Here is a 21,957-nt window from a genome sequence, read left to right as displayed (position 1 = left end):
AGTGGTATTCAGACTCTGGGATTCGGGCCACAGTGCAGAGATGTGAGTTCTGATCACAGGGTGACTCTGAGGACTGCAGTGCGGCCTGGCTGTGCCGCCTCTGAAGCCATTTGAACGATGTGTTTTCAGATTGGAACCAGTGTTACGCGTCCTCCACCCCCTGCATGGCTTTGTAAAAGTAACATTGCACGTCGCAAGAAATTCATAAAATATTTAAAATGGTGGAGAGAGGGTGAGAAAAGCCACCAGTAAACCCACATCTGAAGATACTCACTCTCAACACCTTAACTCTTTCAAAGTGCATATATATATATATATATATATATATATATATATATATATATATGTATCACCTTTGAAGAGTTAAACAGCATCATTCTGCGTTCTGTTCTGTAGTCTCTCGTTTTCACTGGACATTCTCGCCACAGCAGTACATGTAGGTCTAGCCAGTCCTGATTTTTTTTTTTTTTAGATCTAGCCAGTCTGTAAAAAACAGTATTTTGAGATACTTGTAGATTCACCTGCAGTAAATTTCTCCCTGCTGTTTACCTAGTTCCCCCGCAGCGAGCGTCTTGTGTGACCGTAGGACAGTGTCATGACCAGGATATTGGTGCCGTCTGTTGACCTCACTCAGAACTCAGCAGTTTGACATCACTCGTTTGTGAGTGTGAGTGTGTGTGTGTGTGTGCGCGCGCGCTTTTTATACAGTGTTTTTAAACAGCTGCATATAGTCCATTGTATGTGTCTTATTACTTTCACTGGGAAGAACCTGGGGTGGGACATGGAGTTGCATCTGACGCTGCCTCACCAGCTTGCCTCGTCTTGGGGAAGGTATTTGAACTCTCCAGCCTGCCTACACATCATAAAATCCAGATGGTCACTCTGACGTCCCCTAATCCTTATCAGGCTTAAATAGATTGTGTATCTGGGCATAGGTAGTAACTCACTAAACGTTAACTCATCCTTAAGTTGGGTGATGTAGTTCTGGCATAAAAATACAGTAGTATTTATTTCGGTCTGTTTTCAGATTCTGTTAATGATGTACACGTAGCTTTTAGCTTGAGGAAACTCTCCATATTATCTGTTGATTGAAAGATAGTCGAGTAAGTGAGGGCAGAGGGGGTCTAGATTGATTCATCCTGCACCAGCTGGAACAAGACCGTATGCTCTCATCTCGCACCTTTACAACAGTCCTGGGAAACAGCGATCAGTCTCACAAGCAAGATAACGAACTTTAGAGAAATTAACCTCTCCCGGGTCACACAGTCTGAACTGGCCTTGGAACTCCGGACCTTCTGCTCTTCTTAGCGAACTCATCGTTTTTACACTGTGGAGAACAATTTGTGTGATATTATTTGGGCTTTAGTTTCTGACCATGTCTCCCTGGGCCAGATGTTGCCACCTGTTCATTAGGCGCTTGAGTGATGAAATGGAATCCAGAAGTCAGGCTATCCTGCAGGAGAAGGCAAAAAAAAAAAAAAAGACAAAAAACAACCTCTCCAGAGAAGCTTTCCGCAGGGCCATCTAAGAGGAAATTAGCATGGGAAGTATTTTCATGAAGTGAATCGGTTGTATGAATTTGAGTTTTTTGAACTTAGATTTTTTTAAAGAGGCTTTGTGTTGTTATTTACATGGTTTTCCCACAGGACTTTGATCACTTTATTAATATCTATTATTTAAATAACAACCATTGCTGCTCTATATTTAACAACTCTGAACTGGTATTCTTGTCTCTAGCCTTCTCCCATTGAATCCAGTCTTCTTGTTATAATTTTTTGTAGTTTATTGGTTTTAATTGGAAACTTCCCTGGAATGGGCGAGGTGTAAAATGCCCTGGAAAGAGCACAGGCTCTGGAGTCATGTGAATCCCAGGTTTAATCCCTTATGGTCTTAAGACAGGCCAGTCATTTAACAGTCTGAGCCTTAGTGACTTAAAGAGGGATGATAATGTGTATTTTGTAGGGTTGGTATGGTGCTGCTGCTAAGTCGCTTCAGTCGTGTCTGACTCTGTGCGACCCCATGGACTGCAGCACACCAGGCCTCCCTGTCGATCGCCAGCTCCTGGAGCCTACTCAAACTCATGTCCATCATGTCGGTGATGCCATCCAACCATCTCATCCTCTGTCATCCCCTTTTCCTCCTGCCTTCAATCTTTCCCAGCATCAGGGTCTTTTCAGATGAGTCAGTTCTTGGCATCAGGTGGCCAAAGGATTGGTGTTTCAGCTTCAGCATCAGTCCTTCCAGTGAATATTCAGGACTGATTTCCTTTAGGACAGACTGGTCGGATCTCCTTGCTGTCTAATCAAGAGTCTTCTCCAACACCACAGTTCAAAAGCATCAGTTTTTTGATACTCAGCTTACTTTATAGTTCAACTCTCACATCCATACATGACTACTGGAAAAACCATAGCTTTGACTAGACAGACCATTGTCGACAAAGTAACGTCTCTGTTTTTTAATATGCTGTCTAGGTTGGTCATAGCTTTTCTTTCAAGGAGCAAGCGTCTTTTAGTTTCATGGCTGCAGTCACCATTTGTAGTGATTTTGGAGCCAAGAAAATAAAATCTGTCAGTGTTTCCACTGTTTCTCCATCTGTTTGCCATGGATTGATGGGACCAATGCCATGATCTTTGTTTTTGGAATGTTGAGTTTTAAGGCAGCTTTTTCACTCTCCTTTTTCACTTTCATCAGGAGACTCAGTAGTTCCTCTCACTTTCTGCCATAAGGGTGGTGTCATCTGCATATCTGCTGCTGCTGCTAAGTCGCTTCAGTCGTGTCCGACTCTATGCGACCCCATAGACGGCAGCCCACCAGGCTCCCCCGTCCCTGGGATTCTCCAGGCAAGAACACTGGAATGGGTTGCCATTTCCTTCTCCAGTGCATGAAAATGAAAAGTCAAAGTGAAGTCACTCAGTCGTGTCCGACTCTCAGCGACCCCATGGACTGCAGCCCACCAGGCTCCTCCGTCCATGGGATTTTCCAGGCAAGAGTGCTGGAGTAGGGTGCCATTGCCTTCTCCACTGCATATCTGAGGTTATTGATAGTTCTCCTGCCAATCCAGCTTGTGCTTCATCCAGCCTGGCATTTCACATGATGTACTCTGCATATAAGTTAAATAAGCAGGGTGACAATATCCAGCCTTGATGTATTCCTTTCCCAGTTTGGAACCAGTCTATCTACTGGTTCCATGTCCAGTTCTAACTGTTGTTTCACATATTATCAGCTCTTTGTAAACAGTGGTTTTAAGGTTTTATCATGTGGCTTTGTCATACTTTATTCACTTTCATACTTTGCACGCTTAGGTTGCGTCTTACTTTTTATTCTGTGATGAATGACGGTATATAAAGCGTCCCCCCCGTATGTTTGAGTTCTTCTCCTGAGATTGAACCCTAGGAGTGGAATTACGGGGCTGGTTGTGAACCTCTTTGCACAGGGTGCACATGCTTGATCTGTGATCTGTGCACAGGAGCCCTGTCAGTGCATTTCTTGGCTTCTAGCTTCTAGACGCTTGGCCAGCTCTGGAGAGGTGAGTGTTGATTGTATCATTTCACAGTGAGCTCGCCAGCACTGGGTATTCTCATTAAAACAATCTCCCTTGTTATATGAAAGCTTGTTTTTAATTTGCCCTTTTTGATTATTGATGAGTTACGACATTTTTTCATATGCTTGATAGTCACATATGTATTTTCTCTGCTGAACTGTATTACTGAGATAAACCTGTTCTTGATGCGTATAGACATCTGACTGCTGAAGTTAAAGCCTCTTGCGATGGCTGTTGGTTACCCAGCTGAGCATTCCTTCTCTAGGTGACTCTGGATTGGAGCCGTCCTAACAGAGATGAACATCGCTCATGCTTGACTGCATCTCTGCCTTTGAAATAAAATTCTTTATCTTCTATCTTTTAAAAATAACAATTTTTAAAGCTATTATAGAAATAACATGCTCAGTAACCCTATATTTGAAAATACAGAGAGGTAAAGGAAAAAAATCATGTGTTCACACCCCACTAAAGAGAGTTACTAACATTTGTGCTTTTCTTTATCATCTTAAAAAAGAAAAAAGTTCTTTTACACAATAACTGTAGTCTTTCCCCCCCTCAATATCAACATCGTATCATAAAGGATACCCTGTGTTATTTAAAAACATCCATATAATTTTTCTTTGGGTCCTGAATGTTGTTTATGTTAGTTTCCATGCCCCCCGCCCCCCGCCGGCCCCGAGGGTGACCGAGGAGCACCTGTTTCTTGGTTTGTTCACTGAGCTGTGACAATCAGCCCAGCTTCCCTCCTCTCCTCTTCTTCTAGGGGTCTGAAGATTACGAGGCCGCTCTGTTAGAAAAGGCAGCCCTTTTGGCTGAGCTGCGCTCAGAAAACCTCAGCAAGAGCACAGAGAACCACAGACTGCGAAGGAGCATTAAGAAGGCCACCCAGGAGCTGAGCAACCTGCGGCAGGAACGGGAGAGGCTGGAGAGGGCGCTGGAGGCAGCCCACCAAGAGAGGAGCAAGGGGGACCACACCCTCCACGTGAGTGCTGCCACTGGGCCTCTGGGATGGGGGGCAGCAAGCCTGGGGGCTGTGTGGCTGGGTCTGGTTTTAGGGAGATAGATATTCATCGCTGAAAAGTTAGAAAAACCCCCAAACAGAAACTATTTCACTCATCTTCTCGTCACCTAGAAATGACCAGTCAACTGTTCAGTGTTCTAGTCCTTACATCCTCTCTCTCTCTCTCACAGACACGGACACGCACGTGCACATTTATTAGTATCGAGCTGAAAATGCATTCTTAAAACTTTTTGGCCGTGCGGCAAAAAAAGTTAGTTCTCTGGCCAGGGATTAAGCTCGTGCCACTACATTGGAAGCGCAGAGTCCCAACTGCGGGATCACCAGGAAAGTCCCTGAAGATGCATTTTTGTACTCCGTTCTGCTTTTTATTCTTTTATTTCGGTGTGTGGCCATTATGAGTTTTCTTGAGAAACATTTTTTTTTTTAATATGTGAACACAGTAGTTCATCGCTTGAATGTGCTACAGCTTATCTAACTAGTCCTTACTGTAGGATGTATAGGTCATCATACTTTCTTCATTTTATAACAAGTCCTGTAAGAAACATCACTGTACATAAATACTTATCAACTGATTTTTCCTGATAGAAGTATAATTACTCGGTCAAAGGCTAGCATATATTTAATGCTATTTTATAGATACATTCAAATTGTTCTCCAGAAAGACTATACCATGCTCCCTAGAGGAGGGTGATCTTTTTAAAAGGCTGCTCTATTTAGCATTGAGTGTTAGTATTTAAAAACGTTCTCTCTGAATTTGGTAGACAAAAATCATCTCTTACAGTTTCTATTGCATTTATTTTTTTGAGAGATTTACTCACCTGGTGTTACAGAGCCGTGCTTCGTTTATCCCCACTGCTGTGTGCTGCCCTAGTATGTGAGGTTATGGTTACTTGTCCATTTACTGTTGATGGAAACCTGGGCTGGACCTTGCCTTTGGCCGTCATAACTGACAGCTTGTCGAGGCAAACACATGTGTTTTCTATTGTGATTTCTGTTGCATCTAAACTTCAGTATTCAGCATCCTTGGAGCAGGGCATGGCAACCCACTCCAGTATTCTTGCCGGGAAAATTCCACGGACAGAGATGCCTAGTAGCCGACAGTCCATGGGGCCGCAGAGTCGCACATGACTGAGTGCGCAGACGTCAGATTCCACATTCAGCATCCCGAGAGTCAGATCCACTTACAGAGCCTTGGTGCGGTTGGGTAGGATGGGGTCTGAGGCTGAGTGATCACTGACACTCAGGTTCAGTGAGTTCCCTGCATGGGGGCCTGGGGCAGGTCGAGTCATGGGAGGGCTCCAGGGAGAGCCCACAGGTTCCAGGGTCCTCTGGTGGCTGCCCTTAGCAGGGATGGGATGCCAGGATCCATAGTTTGAAGTCGTAATGCTGACACCAACAAGGGGAGTGAAATACCAGTGTTTGTTTATTTTAACAGAAATTTGAGTAGAGAGCAAGAGAGCAACAATGGAAACTTGAAAGGAAAAGTGAAGTCGCTCAGTCGTGTCCAACTCTTTGCGACCCCACGGACTGTAGCCCGCCAGGCTTCTCTGTCCATGGGATTTTCCAGGCAAGAGTGCTGAAGTGGGTTGCCATTTCCTTCTCCAGGGGATCTTCCTGACTCAGGGATTGAACCCGGGTCTCCCGCATTGCAGGCAGACGCTTTACCATCTGAGCCACCAGGGAATGGAAACTTAGGAAAATAAAAAATGTCGCCTAAAGTTCCACAGCCCTCCTACAGTATCACACTTCAGCCCTGCTGCATGGGGGCCCGGCTGAATCAGATGCGTGCCCTTTGGTCGCCTGCTTTACCGTGAGCGCCTCCCCCGTGCCTCTCTCCCATGGCCAGCTCACTGTGTTGTTTAGGCTCCAGAGCAGTCCTGCTGAAGGGTGCATATGCTTCATGGAGTAGATTTCACATGATTTACCTGATAATTTCCTGCTCTCCTGGACAGTTTGCCTGTTTCAGTAATACTGCAGTGCATGTCTTTGGGCAGTAAGGCATTGTTTTCTTGAAATGCCAAGGATCTGAGGAGTGAGATCACTGGGCCAGATGATACAAATATTTTACACTAGTTAATCACGCTGCCAAGTTATTTGTTCAAAGGGCCGGATTAATTTACGCTTCCACCAGCAGTACTGGAGTCTACCAGTTTATTGCATGTTATTAAAAAACCTTTTTCTCGTATTTATGCAGTGTTATTGAACAGCAAATGTATTTGGGCTAGATGCTGATGGAAGTATGTGGCACGACCTCTGAATGTTTTAATTTTTTCTTAAGAGAGATGAAAATGTCATACATGGCAAAAATGCAAAGCAGTGGAAACCCAGAGCTAATTCATGCAGCTTATGTATTCAGTGCAGAAGATCCCTGTGGCAGAGAGTAGTCAGGAAAACTTCCTCGGACAGCAGTCCCCAAACTTTTTGGCACCAGGGACCAATTTTCCTGAAAGACAGTTCGTCCCTGGACCAGGGGTAGGGAGGATAGTTTGGGGATGATTCAAGCTCACTACATTTATTGTGCACTTTATTTTTATTATTGTAACATCAGGTCCGCCTCAGGTCATCTGACATTAGATTGAAGGGGTTGGGGACCCGTGCTTTTGGAGGAGATGACACTCGAGTTGAGTGAGCAGTGTGAGATTTGAGTCGTGTGGCTTTATAGATGAGTAAAGAAGAAACTGGCCAGAAAGGGTCCTTCTATAGAGGTCAGTTTTCATAATCAATTCTTAGGTCCTTCACTGTTGGATAATTTTCTTTCCCCCTTAGTTTAGTTTATCCCCTCTGTTCCCCACTATCATTATAAAAATGTTTATTCAGTAGAAATTGGATTTTGGGGCTACATAGGCATGAGCATGTGCGTGAGCACACACACACACACACACACACACACAAACCTATAAAATATGTAATTGTTTCTTTACCTTATAACTTACTCTTGGTAAACATTTGAAATGGCTGTGTAACTTTATATCAAGGGGGGTGCACTGTAATTTATTTACCTATCCTTGTATTGTTAGACATTGTTGGTTTCATAATTCACTTATTCATGAAAACCCTGATGCTCCCTAAAGGAGTTTTGGACTGCAGTTGATAAGAAGGTTTCTAAATAATATGCATACATCTTCGTAAGGAGGCAAGGGATGCTTGGCAGGAAGTGGAAGGGGCGTGTGACGGGGAGAGGGAGGGATGGGATCAAAGTCTACTCTGGGTGGGAGGTTTTCTGTTTTTGCAGGGCCAGAAACTCTGTTCCTTAAGGAACTCATGCAGAAAAAGGAGTGTATGACTTTGGATAACTAAACACCTGGAAGCACAGGGCTGGCAGGAACTCTGCCAGGACCGAGACTGTGTCTGAGCTAGCTTCTGTTCCTGGCGTCCACTCAACCCCAGCTCTGGGTGGTTGGACCCACCACTGCCGGGCTTGCTGGGACGGCCACTGCTCAGTTTATTGCGAGAGAGGAAAGAGGACTCACGCACTCGGCTCTGGTCAGGAGGCCCGAGGGCTGAGCTGCCGAGAGGCTCAGCTCGGGTCACAGGCTCGCTCTTCGTCAGAAGTGCGAGCGTGCAGGTGTGAGCCCGTGCTCTGTCACTGGTGGCTCCCCCAGAACCCCGAGCTGGGAAGGGATCAGCGCTTCCCAACAGAGAGCGCGGCTCTCTTTCAGGGCCCTGGGCGCCAGTGCCTCTGTGTTCGCCTCAGATGTGCGTGCCTGTGACTCAGCATCCTTGCGTCTCATCACGGCTGCTCTGCTACGTTAAGTCGTGCTTGTTTCTTACAAGACAGTCCGGCCGTGTTCTTTTTCTTTGTGCTGCGTGTATTGCATCACAGCAGCATCTCCACTTAACCTCTGGCTTCATCCCAAGAATTTGCTGTGTCCATCTCATCAGAGTGTTCTGTACCCGATCCTGGGGGCACTGGCTTGTTCAGGGTCTGGGAAAATGTGCTGGGGTGACTTTACCTTATGGTGCAAAGATGCACGCAGAGGTAGAGGGTGGCCCACCAGCCTCGTGTGTCTTATCAGCTGGTTCTGTTAACTAAGCTCTTTATTAACTAGAGCCTCCCACGCAGCAGCTGCTATTGCAAACAGAAACCCAGGCCTTTTGGTGGCCTCTGTGTGTGGCTTGGCAAAGGAAAGGAGTCCGTTCATGCATTCAGCCACACTGAACGCTTTGTGCAGGCCCTCTGCTTGGCCTGGGGACAGCTCCCTAAAGGAGACAGAAGCAGAGTGCCCGCAGGAGCACGGAGCAGGATCAGAGGAGGTTCCAGGGAAAGTGACCTTTGAACTAGTTCTGAAGTGTGAGTTGAAGGTTATGATGTAGGCGAGGGAGAGGAGGGTTTTGTACAGGAGACGAAGGTACCCAGGTGTGCGAGAGTGTGGTGTTTGGCGGAAGAAGAGTTTGGAGCGGTAGTGGACGGTGCTTTAACCTGGAGAGAGGTTGAGTTGTAGAGGGCCATGTCACAGCTGGGGGAGTGGACGTGACCGCCAGGGAGTGCGGCCCCCGTTGAGGGGGACTTAAGGAGAGGGTTGTTAGGATCAGGTGTGCAGTTTAGAGAGCCTTGTCTGGTGGATTGGCTGCAGAGAGCCCCGAGACAGGAAGATGAGAACAGGCGCGTGGCCTGAGAGAGCGGCTCCGAGGAGCCGGGGCAGAGGGGAAACGAGGAGGAGCCCGTGCCTCTGCGGTGGGGCCGCTCAGGTGTGGCTTCTGGGCGGTCCGGGTGCATACGCAAAGCTTTCCCCACCAGGACTCTTGAATAATCAGCAGGTACTTGAACTCCCCTGCCTCCCACAGGTGGAGCTGAAGAACATTGGTAAGAAGATAACGTTGCAAAGTAGACAGCCAGGGGGGCCTGCTGCTACAGCGCATGGAGCTCAGCTCAGTGCTCTGTGGTGACCCAGAGGGCTGCGTGGGGGGGCTCCAGAGGGAGGGGATATATGTGTACAGAGGGGCCTCCCTGGGGGTTCAGCTGGTAAAGAACCCCCCTGCAGTACGAGAGCCCTGGTTCTATCCCTAGGCTGGGAGGCTCCCTGGGAGAAGAGACCGCTACCCACTCCAGTGTTCTGGGCTGGAGAATCCCATGGACTACAGCTCATGGGGTCGCAAAGAGTCGGACACGGCTGCGCGACTGCCGCTTCGGTTTCATAGCCGATTCACTTCGTTGAGCGGCAGAAACTAACACAGCAGTCAAGCAGCTGCGTGCTCAGCCGCGCAGTCTCCCGCCAGTGAAGAACGAAAGCGCGCGCCAAACGTTGGTCTTTTTCTCGATTCACATTCAGCTCCATCTTCAACATCCTATTTGGCAGTGAAAATTGGTATCAGAGTGGTAGAAATGAAGCAAATATGATTTCTTAGGTGTGGATTTCTTTGGTGTACTTTGCAGTTAATAAAAGGACTGCCTGTCTTTCCCTTGGCGCTCACAGCCCTGTGATTGGGCATAGAACAGGTTATTCCCATTACACAGATTAACCGGAGCCTCAGAATTTAAATAGCTTTAAAAAAAAAGAATTTAAATGGCTTGATCATGGTCACATAGAAGAGGATAAGTAACGTGACGTGGACCCAGGACTGTGGACTCTTTTTAGTTTCAGGACTTTGCCTGAGATACTATGCTGAGGCTATGCCAGACCATCAATATTTATGTTAAGAATACTGTGCTTTAGGCAGAAAGGAAGACTGATAATTTCAGCTTTTCAGTGGACCACAGTAATCTGTTTTCGAGACCACCCAACTTGTATCTGGGTTATTTGAAGCTTTCAAACCTGTCATTTGTTTCTGTGTTTCAGAAACATTTCAGAGGTTTATGGACAGTCATAAAATTAAATGCATTAGGGTCACAGAGAAATGAGGGTGACGCGTGAAATGGAAGCAGGTGAGGCAGGAGAGACGCCTGCTGTGATCGTGGTCGCAGTGCTAGAGACGGGGCCTAACACCCGGTCGGTAGTTCCTGGCAGCGACAGTGAAAAGGGAAATTCAGCTACATGGTCTCCAGTGTCTGCAAAGATGGAGACGCTGAGATAAAGGGACAGCCTTTGCTGGCACTGAGGCCTGAGGGAAGTATTGCCTCTGGTGGGTTTCTATAAGGAGTTCTCTGAGCAGTATACAGAGCCCTCGACAATACGCCATTCAATAAAAGAGCAGTTTTGCCCGGGGCCAGATCAGTGTCATCGACGTTGGTTGGGAAAGCCTGTAAGTATTTAGGCTTTCAGTCCCCGGGACTGTGTTGCTGTTTCCCAGTATTCTCGTTTCTTGGACAAGAATCACCAAGTCAGCGGGAAATAATAGTGCAGCTCTGTCCTGAGACGATCCCTCTCTCGAAGCCTTTGCGCTGGTCCCCTGTCGAGCAGCATGGGTCGAGCCAGCCTCTCTTGGATGTGATCGAACCATCCTGTGCTTGTGCCAAACCCACGTGCTGCCGCCTCATTGTGCCCCCGCCTAAGCATCTTGGAAGCAGACAGCGCCTGTCTGGAGGCGCAGCTTGGATCCGAGGCGTCCGAGTGTGGCGTCTGACGCTGCGGAGCACCGAGCGCTTGGCCAGGAGAGTCGGTTCATTGCCTGCAGCTGTGTTCTAATCGCCTGTGACCCCAGTGACCCCAGCGACCCCAGTGACCCCAGCCACCCAGTGCCAGGTGCCCCAGCGTGTGTCGTCATCTGCAGTTTGCTCATTTGTTTGTTGAAGGGACAGTTACTGAGTATTTGCAGTGGTTGGGGCACTGTGGGTAGGCTCGTGTGAATCCAAGCTTCAGCCTTGACCTTGGGAGTCCTAGTCACGAAAAAGGAAAAACAAGGTAAAAAAGTGAGGGTCTCACAGATAGATCCCCTTTATTGTATTATACCTCCTCACCAGCAGAGGGACCCAGAACTCTTTAAAGAAATTCAGGAGGCCTTTGCAAAAAACAATCAGACCCCCACCCCAAATAGTCCCAAGCCGATGTTCTGACTGTGATGTTCAGAATGTCCTAGCTTCTGTGGTCTGGGGCTTCCCTGGTGGCTCAGACGGTAAAGAATCTGACTGCTGTGTGGGAGACCGGGGTCTGATCCCTGGGTCAGGAAGATCCCCTGGAGAAGGGCATGGCTACCCACTCCAGTGTTCTTGCCTGGAGAAGCCCACGGACAGAGGAGCCTGGTGGGCTGCAGTCCGTGGGGTCACAAGAGTCAGACACGACCGAGCGGCCTCCCCCGGGACTTTCTCGGCGCTCCAACAGGAGTGCTGCGTGGCTACTTGGATCCTTGCTCTCGCGTCTCTGGCTTTGATGCCCTTGTTTGGCTCCAGAGACTCGAGGTGCTGTGTGTGTGCGTGCGCGTGTGTGTGTGCATGCACGTGTGTGTGCGCGTGCATGCAGTGGAGGACAGCAGAGGCACGTCTTGGTTTTGCGTTTGCTGCCTCTGGTTCAGGCGCTCTGTGCTGCTCCGAGTGAGCAGGGGCCGGAGAGGAGCAAGTCACAGGCTCTCCCTTCTCCTCTGAGGGCCCCGGTCACTAGACGCTGCTTTAGCCTGTTCCCCAGACTGTCTGCTAACGCTCTCGCCTGTTACGAGGCCTGTCCCCTGCTATGACAGGTGTGTGCTTCAGAACCTGGGCCCTCAGCTCTGCGGGGATGCATCTACTGGCTACAGCCCCCAAATCTAAGTAAAGTTGTATCCGTCACCCAACTGGCTGATCCCGAGTGCTTTGACAGGGGTGGGTTTGATTCCAGGGCGGTTCAGCCTCAGCCTCTCTGGTCTCTTCGCATGTTTGAGGCTGGCTGACCCCAGGTGAGGTTGCAGCAGCATTCAGGACATCTCTTGGTGAACTGTCATTCAAAGCTGGTGCTTGGAGACGGTGTCTGTAGGCTGTAGGCTGCTTGGTTAGGGCCAAGACCACAGGCCTGAGGCAGTGTGGTCTGTTGTCCGGTCGCTACGTCCTGCCCGACTCTGCAGCTGCAGCGCGCCAGCCTTGTCTGTCCTCCGCTATTTCCCAGAGTGATTTCTACCAAGGGTCAAAGCTCCTCTTCCCCCAGCCCCTAGCCTTTGTCTTTAAGGTCAGGTGTGAAGAGTTTGAATTGGTGTCCTTTTCGGATGTGCAGTTTAAATGACCTGTGTGCGAGAAGTTTAGTCTGTGCGGATCCCAGCTCCTCCTAAGAGGGGCAGAGAGCAGTCTTGGGAGTCAGACCAGACGTGAGCCCTGGCTCTGTCGCTTGCCAGCTGTGGGTCTGGGAACCAGCTACTCTGCCTCTGCAGACCGTGATGTCTGCCTCTTGCTAGAAAACCAGGCATTGGTTGTGAGAGCTTTATGAGAAAAGATAGAGCCCTTAGCGTAACACCTGGCATCGGTGGTGGTTAGTAAGCAGTGACTGTTCTGTTGTTCATGGTCTTGGGGCGCTAGAAACGCAGCAGTTCAGTGGGCGTCTCTGGGACACGGGGAGATGGTGGCAAACTCGGGTTGGAATCTCAGCGTCAGTAGGTGCTTAACTCTGAGCTTCTGAGCCAGTTACTTCATTCGTCTGAACTTACGTTTACTCCGCTAAAATGGGGTTGATAATTTCTGATTTGGAATTCAATAATGGATAATAAAATTTAAGGCAGGAGAAAATGCCTGCTGTGGTTCCCAGCACACGGAGGGCGATGCTCAACACCTCAGGTTCCTCCTCTTCCTTCCTCTTTTGCTGCCTTTTAATTGTGTGGCAGGTGCTGGCTCAGGGCTTGGGGTGACAAAGCGCAGCCCCCGAGACTCTGCCAGACCCTGCTGGCTAATAAGTGTGGTCTGCCCTTTGACCAGTCAAGGCAACAAAGCCGTACATTCCTTCTTTGATAACAGTCACCTCTCCTCTGGAGAGAGTGCTTGTGCGTCCCTTTCCAACCCATTGATTCCTCTAGGAGGGGCGTCAGAACCCTTTTCAGTGACAGACTCTGGGGTCTGAGTGGCTCACGTGGGGCTGCTGGCTTTGAAGGCCGTTTCCATCACTTCTCATTGGGAATTGCTATCGTCTTTCTGGGGCGTAAACAGAGAGACTTCCCTTTATCTCTGGCTTTTCCTGTATAATTTTTGTGCCAGGCCCTGTCCTGGGTGCTGAGGAGACAGGACTGAATCAAGTCAGACGCAGTCTCTGAAGGAATCTAGTAGAGAAATGCCGTAGAAACTCCGACAAGAGCTAAAGTCGAGCATGGTGCTGCTTTGAGAGGGCTGGCCCGAGTGCTTTGAGAGCACGGAGAACAGAATCGAGCTGAGAGGAGGGGAAAGGGGGGCCTTGCAGAGGAGGTGGGTGTGAGCTGAGACCCAAAGGACGAGCCCCTGTTTGCCTGGAGGCCGGGGGTGGGGACGGGTTTCCAGTAGAGGGCAGGCCTGGGTCGAGGCTGGGGTGTTGTGAATGAGCCCGGCACGGGGCGCAGGCAGGGCTGGGGGCAGGGCGGGTGTGCCCCATTGCATCGCTGGGGTGCCTCGCCTGGTGCCCGGCACCTCAAGGGGTGCGCCCCGACCCCTGCGCAGGTTGAGCTTCCCCGCCTTTGTCCATTTGTCTGCCCCCGGCTTCCTGGGGAAGCCCACACGGAGCTCCCTGCTCAGAATCACGCCGCTCACATGGTTACTGGTCTCTGTGGCATGAACTGTCTCATTTCCATGGTCTTCGTTTATTTTTTGAGCATATGAATTCTTTGTTTGTCTTCCCTGGAGGCTCAGACAGTAAAGCATCTGCCTGCAGTGTGTGAGACCCGGGTTCGATCCCTGGATTGGGAAGATCCCCTGGAGAAGGAAATGGCAACCCACTCCAGTATTCTTGCCTGGAGAATCTCATGGATGGAGGAGCCTGGTGGATTACAGCCCATGGGGTTGCAAAGAGTTGGACACGACTGAGCAACTTCACTTCACTTATTCTTTGTCCAAATAACTCTTCTGGAGAGAAAACACAGAGGGAGAGCTGCTCGGTGAGTCACGGTAAGAAGCCAGGCGGCCCCTCTCTCCCCACCACGTCCGCCTCCTGCCTCAGTCCCCAGGAGCCACGAGGCTCCGCAGAGCGTGACTGGAGCACCAGTGTCTCCTGCTCTTTCTGAAAGTTCTTACATCACTGAGTTTCTATACCTCATTAAGATTTTAGCGAAGTTTCCTCTGTGTGTTTAAAGGTAACCACTGACAAGCTTTCTCACAGTGAAGCCTCCTGATAAGATGGAAATGTGATGGATGAGAACCTTCTCATTCTCCACCTGGCTGGAGATAGACAAACTAACTGCCTGGCGAAGGAAGTGTGAGGGCCTGGCTTTTCATTTCTAATGTGGTTCTAAGATTATAGGGATATTTTATTTTTCATATAATCCACTTAAAAAAAAAAAAAAAAAACGCCTGCTGTAAGAGAGCCTCTGATATGCAAAGACAGTGCTCAGCTCGCTGCTGGGAATCTTCAGGTCAAGGGTGTGGCCCGCGTGGGTGGAAATTGAGGCCGCTCTATTGATGGCATCATGAAGGCTTGCTGGGGCCACTCATTGTGAAGGGTGGTGGTCTGGTGTAGGGTAGGGGTCTTTAGATTTTTCCCCCGCGTCTCTTTGTTTAGAAGCAGGTAAACAGATGTATCTGCAGATTCCTGCATTAAAACCCGTTATGAACTTGCATGCTTTCCTCCAGCCTGGGAACATGCAGTTACATGATGCGGACGGCTGGCCAGGCTTCGGCACTGCTCACCCGAGGGCTTTGATCGCGAGCTCAGTTTGAAAACCACTTGTTTCGTGAGAAGGACGGAGGTGGACCTGGCTCTGAGTCTGGACTCCACCACGTTTCTCCTTTGGTTGAGTTGCTGGAGCTCTCTGAACTGCGGTTTCCTGGTTGGTAGAGTGGGTGTTGTCAGAGCCTCTGCTTCGCAGCCCGGCTGCTGTGAGGGTTGGAGGAGGTGCGATGGATGCGAGGTGCCCAGCACTCTCCAAGGTGCTGTGGAGGTTCGTAGGAAAAAGTGGTGGGCGGTATTTTGGGAGAACGGGTGCAGAGGGCCAGAGAAATCAGGGAGGGCTTTGTGGAAGGCGTGGCCCTGGGATTGGCCCTTGTCAGATAAGCGTGCTGTCTCCAGGCAGAACTGGAGAGGTTTTTATTATTTTCTTTCCCTCCCCTCCCGAAGGGAGCCCCCCCCAACCCCCGGAGGGAGCCCGGAGCGACTGCTTGTTAGGGCAGCCTCGTCCAGCAGTTCACTCGGAGCTGCTGAAGGTTCAGGGCAGAGATGCAAGGATCAGAGGAGGGCGTGTGTTTTGGTGGGTGAACCAGAGTCTGGAGGGCACTTAGACAGCGGTTGCAGTTGAGCAGACGGGGGCCACGGCTGAAGGCAGTGTGCTGGGCTGGGACTCGAGGGGCTGAGCTGCGGGAGGAATTGGGGAGGGGGTCATTCTTCTCTCTCTACCCTGAGCGATTCAGCTTCATGCTGCCCTTTTTAACGCCTCCTCCAGGAAGGAGGAGGGACTCTTCCGGTTAATCAGAGTCCAGGTTCTTCATGGGGCTGTGCTTTGCTCATGGGTGGGTTACCATACCCTAAGTTAAAAACCCAGGGTTCAGATCCTGTGGCTTTCCTGTTGCTGGCTTAGCTGGCCCTGGCCCTGGCCGGGTGGCCCGACGTCCTCACTCGCTCAGTCATCTTCTTTTTCCACTTCTGCCACTACTTGAGTAAGAGGGCTCAGGCAATGGTACTGGCACCCTCATCTCTCAGGGGCTCCGTGTGGAGGATGTGCTGGGCTTCCTGTGGGGTGGGGAGGTGTGTGCAGGGCGGAGCGGGGAGAGCTGCACCTTGGATGGGGTTCAGCTGGGCCCACACGGGGAAGCCTGGGAGGAGAGGTCAGCCTGGAGGGGCTGGTGCGGGGAGGGGCGGAGGTGACACAGTGTCATGTCCTGGGCGTCTGCTTCTGTGCTGGACACCCGCCTCTCCATTAAGGATGCTAGGAATCTACATGAATATCTCCACTTACTGGAAAGACAACACTCACAAAGATTCATGTTCTCTATCTCTGGCCGCACAGCTAGTTAGCCGTAGAGCCAGGATTCAAGGCTAGGGCTGCCTGTCTTCACAGCCCAGGAATATTGAGGGAGGTTTGGGGAAGCCACCCAAGTTTATCAATTTTCAGTTCTGATTGTTTTGCTCAGGCGAGACATGCCGTCTCCATGCCTCCCCTAAACATTGATTATGACTCTGCTGGGGCCGAGCCCGCGAGCCCGGGGCTGTCTCTCTGTTGCCATGGCAGCCGCTCCTCCTCAAGGCCACCTCGGCGCAGTGGTCGTTTGACTTCGAGCCTTCGCCGACTGCTCTTCATATGAGGTCCAGGATCCTTGGTCCTGCCTCGTTCATTACTAGGGGGCAGGGGGCAGCTGTGTCTGAGGCTGGTTTATTCCATCCCCCCTGAGTCCTTGAGAAGCTATAACGTCAGCCCCAGGGGGTGGATTGCTGCCTGTGGGGGGGCCGTGTCACAGGGCAGTTTTCCGCTTTCTTTGGCTTTCTGCTTTCTTTAGCGCGGTTGAGTTGGAAGAGCACAGAGTTTGGAGTCAAACTGACTTGGGTTTGAATTTCAGCACCTCAACTTCCTTGTTATAAAGCTCTGCGAAAATCTGTCAACCTCCACAAGCCCTAGTTTCCTCTGTAAACACAGGGCTAATAATACTTACCCTGTAGGCAGTCTTATGGGTTAGAGATGTTTTAAGGAGAAATAAGTGCCTTGGCCTTGGTAAATAGTAGTTCTGTTACCAGCGCTTATGAGAGAAATAGTTTGTGCTCATTGATGTTCTGGCTTTCCTTGAGCTCCTGATACATGCTGGGGGTGATGTACCCCCAAAACTTACAAATGTGCACGTTTCTGTGGACTCGCAGGGGCCCTTCAGTGGCACTCAGGTTAAGAACCCCCCAATCTGGAGGCGTGACAAAACTCTGTGTCCTCTGTGGGATCCGGGAACAGGTAGGTCATTTTCGTGTGGTCAGCTCTGTTGAGGGGGAAAAGCAACAGCTTTAGTAGCTTTTATTGCTTAAAACAGGTAAGAAGTTGTTAACCTAGGTAGCTGAATTTAAAAAAAAGAACTAGAGAATGGAATAAATGGTCGCCGAACACATACACAGAAGTGTGACCGGACATCCAAACACGGGTCTGATAAGTGTTTTATAAGCAGGGAGCTGAATCTCAGAAACGGTGTAAGTGGACCTGTGATTGCTATGCACGTGAGCAGCGTGTTCTTTCCACCTAGCCATAACACATACATATTTTAGAATGAAAAACTAGGCAGGATCTTTCTAGGATGGCAGGCAGGTTTATTGTGAATTTAAAGATGTACCTACCTCAGTGGCTTAACGGAAGGTTTTATGGTCCCTTTCTCAGTAATTTTCAGGGGGAGTTTTCTTTAAAAGCAAATGTCAGATGACCATTTGAGTGGATTGGAACCACTGCATTAGTGCTGATACCGAAGAAATCCAAACCCTCGTCTTTGTGTGGAAGTGAACTGAGAGGCTTGGAGTCAGATAGCTGCTGTCCGTCAGTGACTGTGGTCTTGAGTGAATTGCTTTAATTCTCTGGACCAGTTTGCTCATTAAATAAAGTGGGAAGAATCCCATCTGCTTCATTCATTTATTTAGTCATCCAACAGAAACTTATTGAGTGCTGTTTTGGTTATCTGTTGCTCCGTAACAAATTGTCCCTAAACTTGGTGTCTTAAGACGTTATCATTTGATTGTATTTCATGGTTTTGTGGGTTAAGGGTTTAGGCGGGGCTTAGCTGGGTGATTTCTGCTCTCCACGGCCCAGGTCCCTCGTGGTGTCTAGCTGGTGGGTAGGGTGGCCTGGAGGGTCCCTAATGCCTCCCTCACAACTCTGCTGCTGTTCTGGAGGACGGCTGGAAAGCTGACGCGGCTGGAATTGTCAACTGGAGCACTTGTGTGTGGCCACAGCAGCATGGCAACATCAAGGCGGTCCCGCGTTTCGGGTGGTGAGTCATGACTCCGAGAGGCATGGGTTGGAAGCTGCTGGCTTCTTAGAGCCTGGACCCAGAAGCTGGCTTAGTGCCACTTCTGCCGTATTCCTTTGGTTGTGGTGGTCACCCTGCGGCCCAGACTTCACAGGAGGCGACAGAGAGAGACTAGGCATCCTTCGGGGGGAAGGTGTGGAGAAATTAACCGATGGCACAGCACCAGTCAGCCTCTCCTGCCCCACCGTCTCATGGCCTCTTGTGTTTTGCAAACAACGGTGTTGCTGGCCTTGGTAGCACTGCGCCTGCGCGCCCACTTGGCCGCGGGCCGCCTTTGTCCTGCCCTAGTATGTCCGTAGTCTTTGAAGACTCCTGGCTGCTGCTGCTGCCTGGAGAGAATGAACATGTCTGCAGTCCCTGTGGCTCCTTCCAGCTTTCCCAGTCGTGCCTTATCTGCCGTGGGTTCAGAACCGTGCGAGCGGTAAGACAGAGGTCAAAGAATTTACGGCTATCTTCAATCTGCCACAAGTGCCGACTGTGTGCCCGGTGCCGTTCTAGGTGCTGGAGATACAACAGGAAACAGAATATGCAGAAACTCCTGCCCTCGTGGGGCTTACATTCTGGCGCAGGAGACTGTGACCGAAACATACACATAACTAAACGCCGTGTGAGCAGATGCTACGAGGAAGACTGGAGAGGGAAGGGATTTGGGGAGCGAGGCTGTGGTGGGGCTCGTGGGGGTCCTTTTAGGCAGGATGGGCTGGGAACACTGGATCAGAAGTGACATTTGAGCTCAGATTCGATGGAAGTGGGGGAGCAGCCTCGGGGGATTTTCCAGAGAGAGGTGCAAGCAGATGAGCCTTGGGCTGGGAATTTAGGTGGTGTGTAAGAGAGGCGGCAAGAAAGCCAGGGTTGCCCGGACAGAAGACTAAGGGGCGAACAGGAGGAGGGGAGGCCAGAGAGGTAACGGGGCTGCAGGCGGGACAGAGCGTGGAGGCCAGCGTGGGTTGTGCAGGTCACGTGGGTTCCTGGGACTCAACGCACAGTAGCTTTTCTTACCAGTGGAACCAGGTGTGGTTGGTCCTGGACGTGGGCAGTTCTGGAGCCCCCTCACCCACCAGCTAGGGCCCCCCCCCCACCCCCGCCGGCTCTGGTGCACGTGCTCACCCTGATTGGGACAGCTCGCTGAGCACTCAGGAAGGCAGGTGGTCACGAAACATCGCCATCTGCCCGTGCCCTGGTAGCAGCAGTAAGACAGACGGACCTTGTCCTGGTGGCCTTTCTGATGTCTGTGAGCATGTAAGTGTGTGTCTGTGAGCGTGTAAGTGTGTGTGTGTGCGTGCTTGTGTGTGCGCTCTGTGGGTGATTCTTTTTTTTTAGGTTTTTAGTTGGAGGATGCCTGCTCTACAGCGTTGTGTTGGCTTCTGCGGCACAGCGTGAATCAGCTATACGTGTACATATATCCTTTCCCTCTTGAGCCTCCCTTCCACCCCCAGTGACCTCATCTTGCTTTTGCCCTGGATTCAGAGGTTGAGGGTCAAGTTGTGAAAGCTCAGGTGCCGCATGCTGTGGACCTCGCTCTTTTTTGTATTTTTTTAAAAAAATACTCACTGGACATTATACTCTTAAATGTTTAAATTTTTAAGATTTTTTTTTTTCTTCATGTATCTATGTGTGCTGTTTGTAGGTTGTGGTGTAGTGGATTAAAGTAAAATGGGGGAAAAAAGCCAAACCAAAGTTAAAATTGTCTAAAAATTGTGACTCCTGAAATGTCTGCAGTGGGAAAATGGTTTAATTTGTTGGCAAAACTATAATGTGGGGGAGTTTTTATTCTTTAACTTTAGAATTCTGTTAGTGTTGCTTCAGTATTATTTGTGCAGTAGAAATCTTTCTCTAGAGTTGAATTTCTCTTTACATTTATAATTCATGGTAGGTTCTTGGCCTGCTTGTTTTGGATTAAAGGTGCAGGACAACCTTATCATCTGTTTGCCTAAGGAAGAAAAAAATCAACATTTAATTTTTACAGTGGTTTCTGTTTTTAAAAAATGTTACTTTAAAAATGTTTACTTTATCTCCCATTATGAATGTAGTCTATACTTAGTATGAAACATTTTAAAAATTGAGAAAAAATAATTTTAAAATCATCTATAATCATGCATTTTGGTATGTCTTTTGGATTTTTAATCATTGCTTTTAAAAAGGTACTTATTAAAGAAAAACTCAAATACACAGAAAAGGAGAGAGAATAGTGCACCGGCCCTCTGGTGCCTGTCGCCCACCTCAGCACTCACAAGCTCTTAGCCAGGCTTCCTTTATCTCTGCCTGCCTCCCATCTCCCTCTTTCAATACTGAACTATTTTAAGCAATTCGCAGGCATATTATTTCATCAGATTTTCAGTATGGTTTTTTTTTTAAAAACCCAAAATATTTTCATTGCAAAAAGGTTCTTAATATTATCAAATAGCCAATTAATGTTCAGATTTCCCTGTTTAATTTAAAAATTGTTTTAAACAGTTTGTTCAAATCATGATCAAGATATTGCACTGATTGATTGATACGTCTCCTTTTAAAAGGTTTTATTTTGGAATAATTTTAGATGTAGAGGGCAGATTTGAAACAGTATTAATCACAGAGTTCCTGTATATCCTTGTTCTGCTTCCCCAGTGTTCATGTTCTACATGATGGTAGGACACTCATCAGAACCAGGAAATAGACACTGATACGACCCCGTTGTGTGCAGCCTGCATTTGAATGTTGCCGGTTCTCCCATTAACGCCCCCTTTCTGGTCCAGGATCCACGTTGCCCTTAATCGTTACGTCTCCCTCGTCTCACCTAATCTGGGACAGTTGCTCAGCAGTCGTCCTTTGTGACCTTGACTCCCGTGAAGAGTACTGATGAGTTATTTCGCTACTGTCCTTCAGTTTGGGCTTGTCTGATATCTCTGTCATGAACAGACTGGGGTTACACATTGTTGGTAAGGATAGCACAGACAAGCTGGGTGCGTAGTGTCAGTTTGTTCTGGGGAAGTTGGTGCTGGTCCCTTGGTTAAGGCGGGGGTCTCCTGGATTCTCCACGGTCAAGTTACTCTTCTCCACCTGTGATAGTATTTTGGGGGGAAATACTTTGAGACTATGTAAGGGTCTTGTTTTTCATCATACTTTGAAGAATCTCACTGATGATTCATACCCACAGCAGTCCCTACCCTGGTGTTTGCTCAGTGGTGATTTTCCATCATTCCTTCTGCACTTAAGAGTTGTAATTCTCCTGTAAGAAAGGCTGTCCCTTCTGCAGTTTTTTATTATTCAGCTGTTTATACCCGTATGAACTCATGGATATTTGTTTCATTCTATAGGTTGTTAAGCCATTATTATGATTTCTTTTCTTGTTCAGATTGACTCAGATTTGACTTTGGGGAACTCCTCCAGATTGATTCCTGTGTCTTTAACATTTCCTGAGCACTTCGACACTTGTTAGGGTCGCAGGATGTCCTGGACTCTTGTGTTTTCCCTCATCCAGTTCTG

At 49.0% G+C, this 21,957-nt stretch overlaps 1 protein-coding gene across 1 annotated transcript in view; it reads left to right on the top strand.

Moving 5' to 3' along the window:
- Positions 1–21,957, top strand: part of CDK5RAP2 (CDK5 regulatory subunit associated protein 2) — a 179,749-nt gene that overhangs the window by 56,114 nt on the left and 101,678 nt on the right. The window contains exon 12 of the mRNA XM_068973752.1: positions 4,305–4,523. Coding sequence (XP_068829853.1) covers positions 4,305–4,523 — 219 coding nt within the window. The remainder of the gene's footprint in view (positions 1–4,304; positions 4,524–21,957) is intronic.

Source organism: Capricornis sumatraensis, chromosome 6, assembly GCF_032405125.1.
Source record: "Capricornis sumatraensis isolate serow.1 chromosome 6, serow.2, whole genome shotgun sequence".
Classification (NCBI taxonomy): Eukaryota; Metazoa; Chordata; class Mammalia; order Artiodactyla; family Bovidae; genus Capricornis; species Capricornis sumatraensis.
Note: the sequence above shows the minus strand (reverse complement) of the source record. Positions and strands in the feature narration are given on the sequence as shown.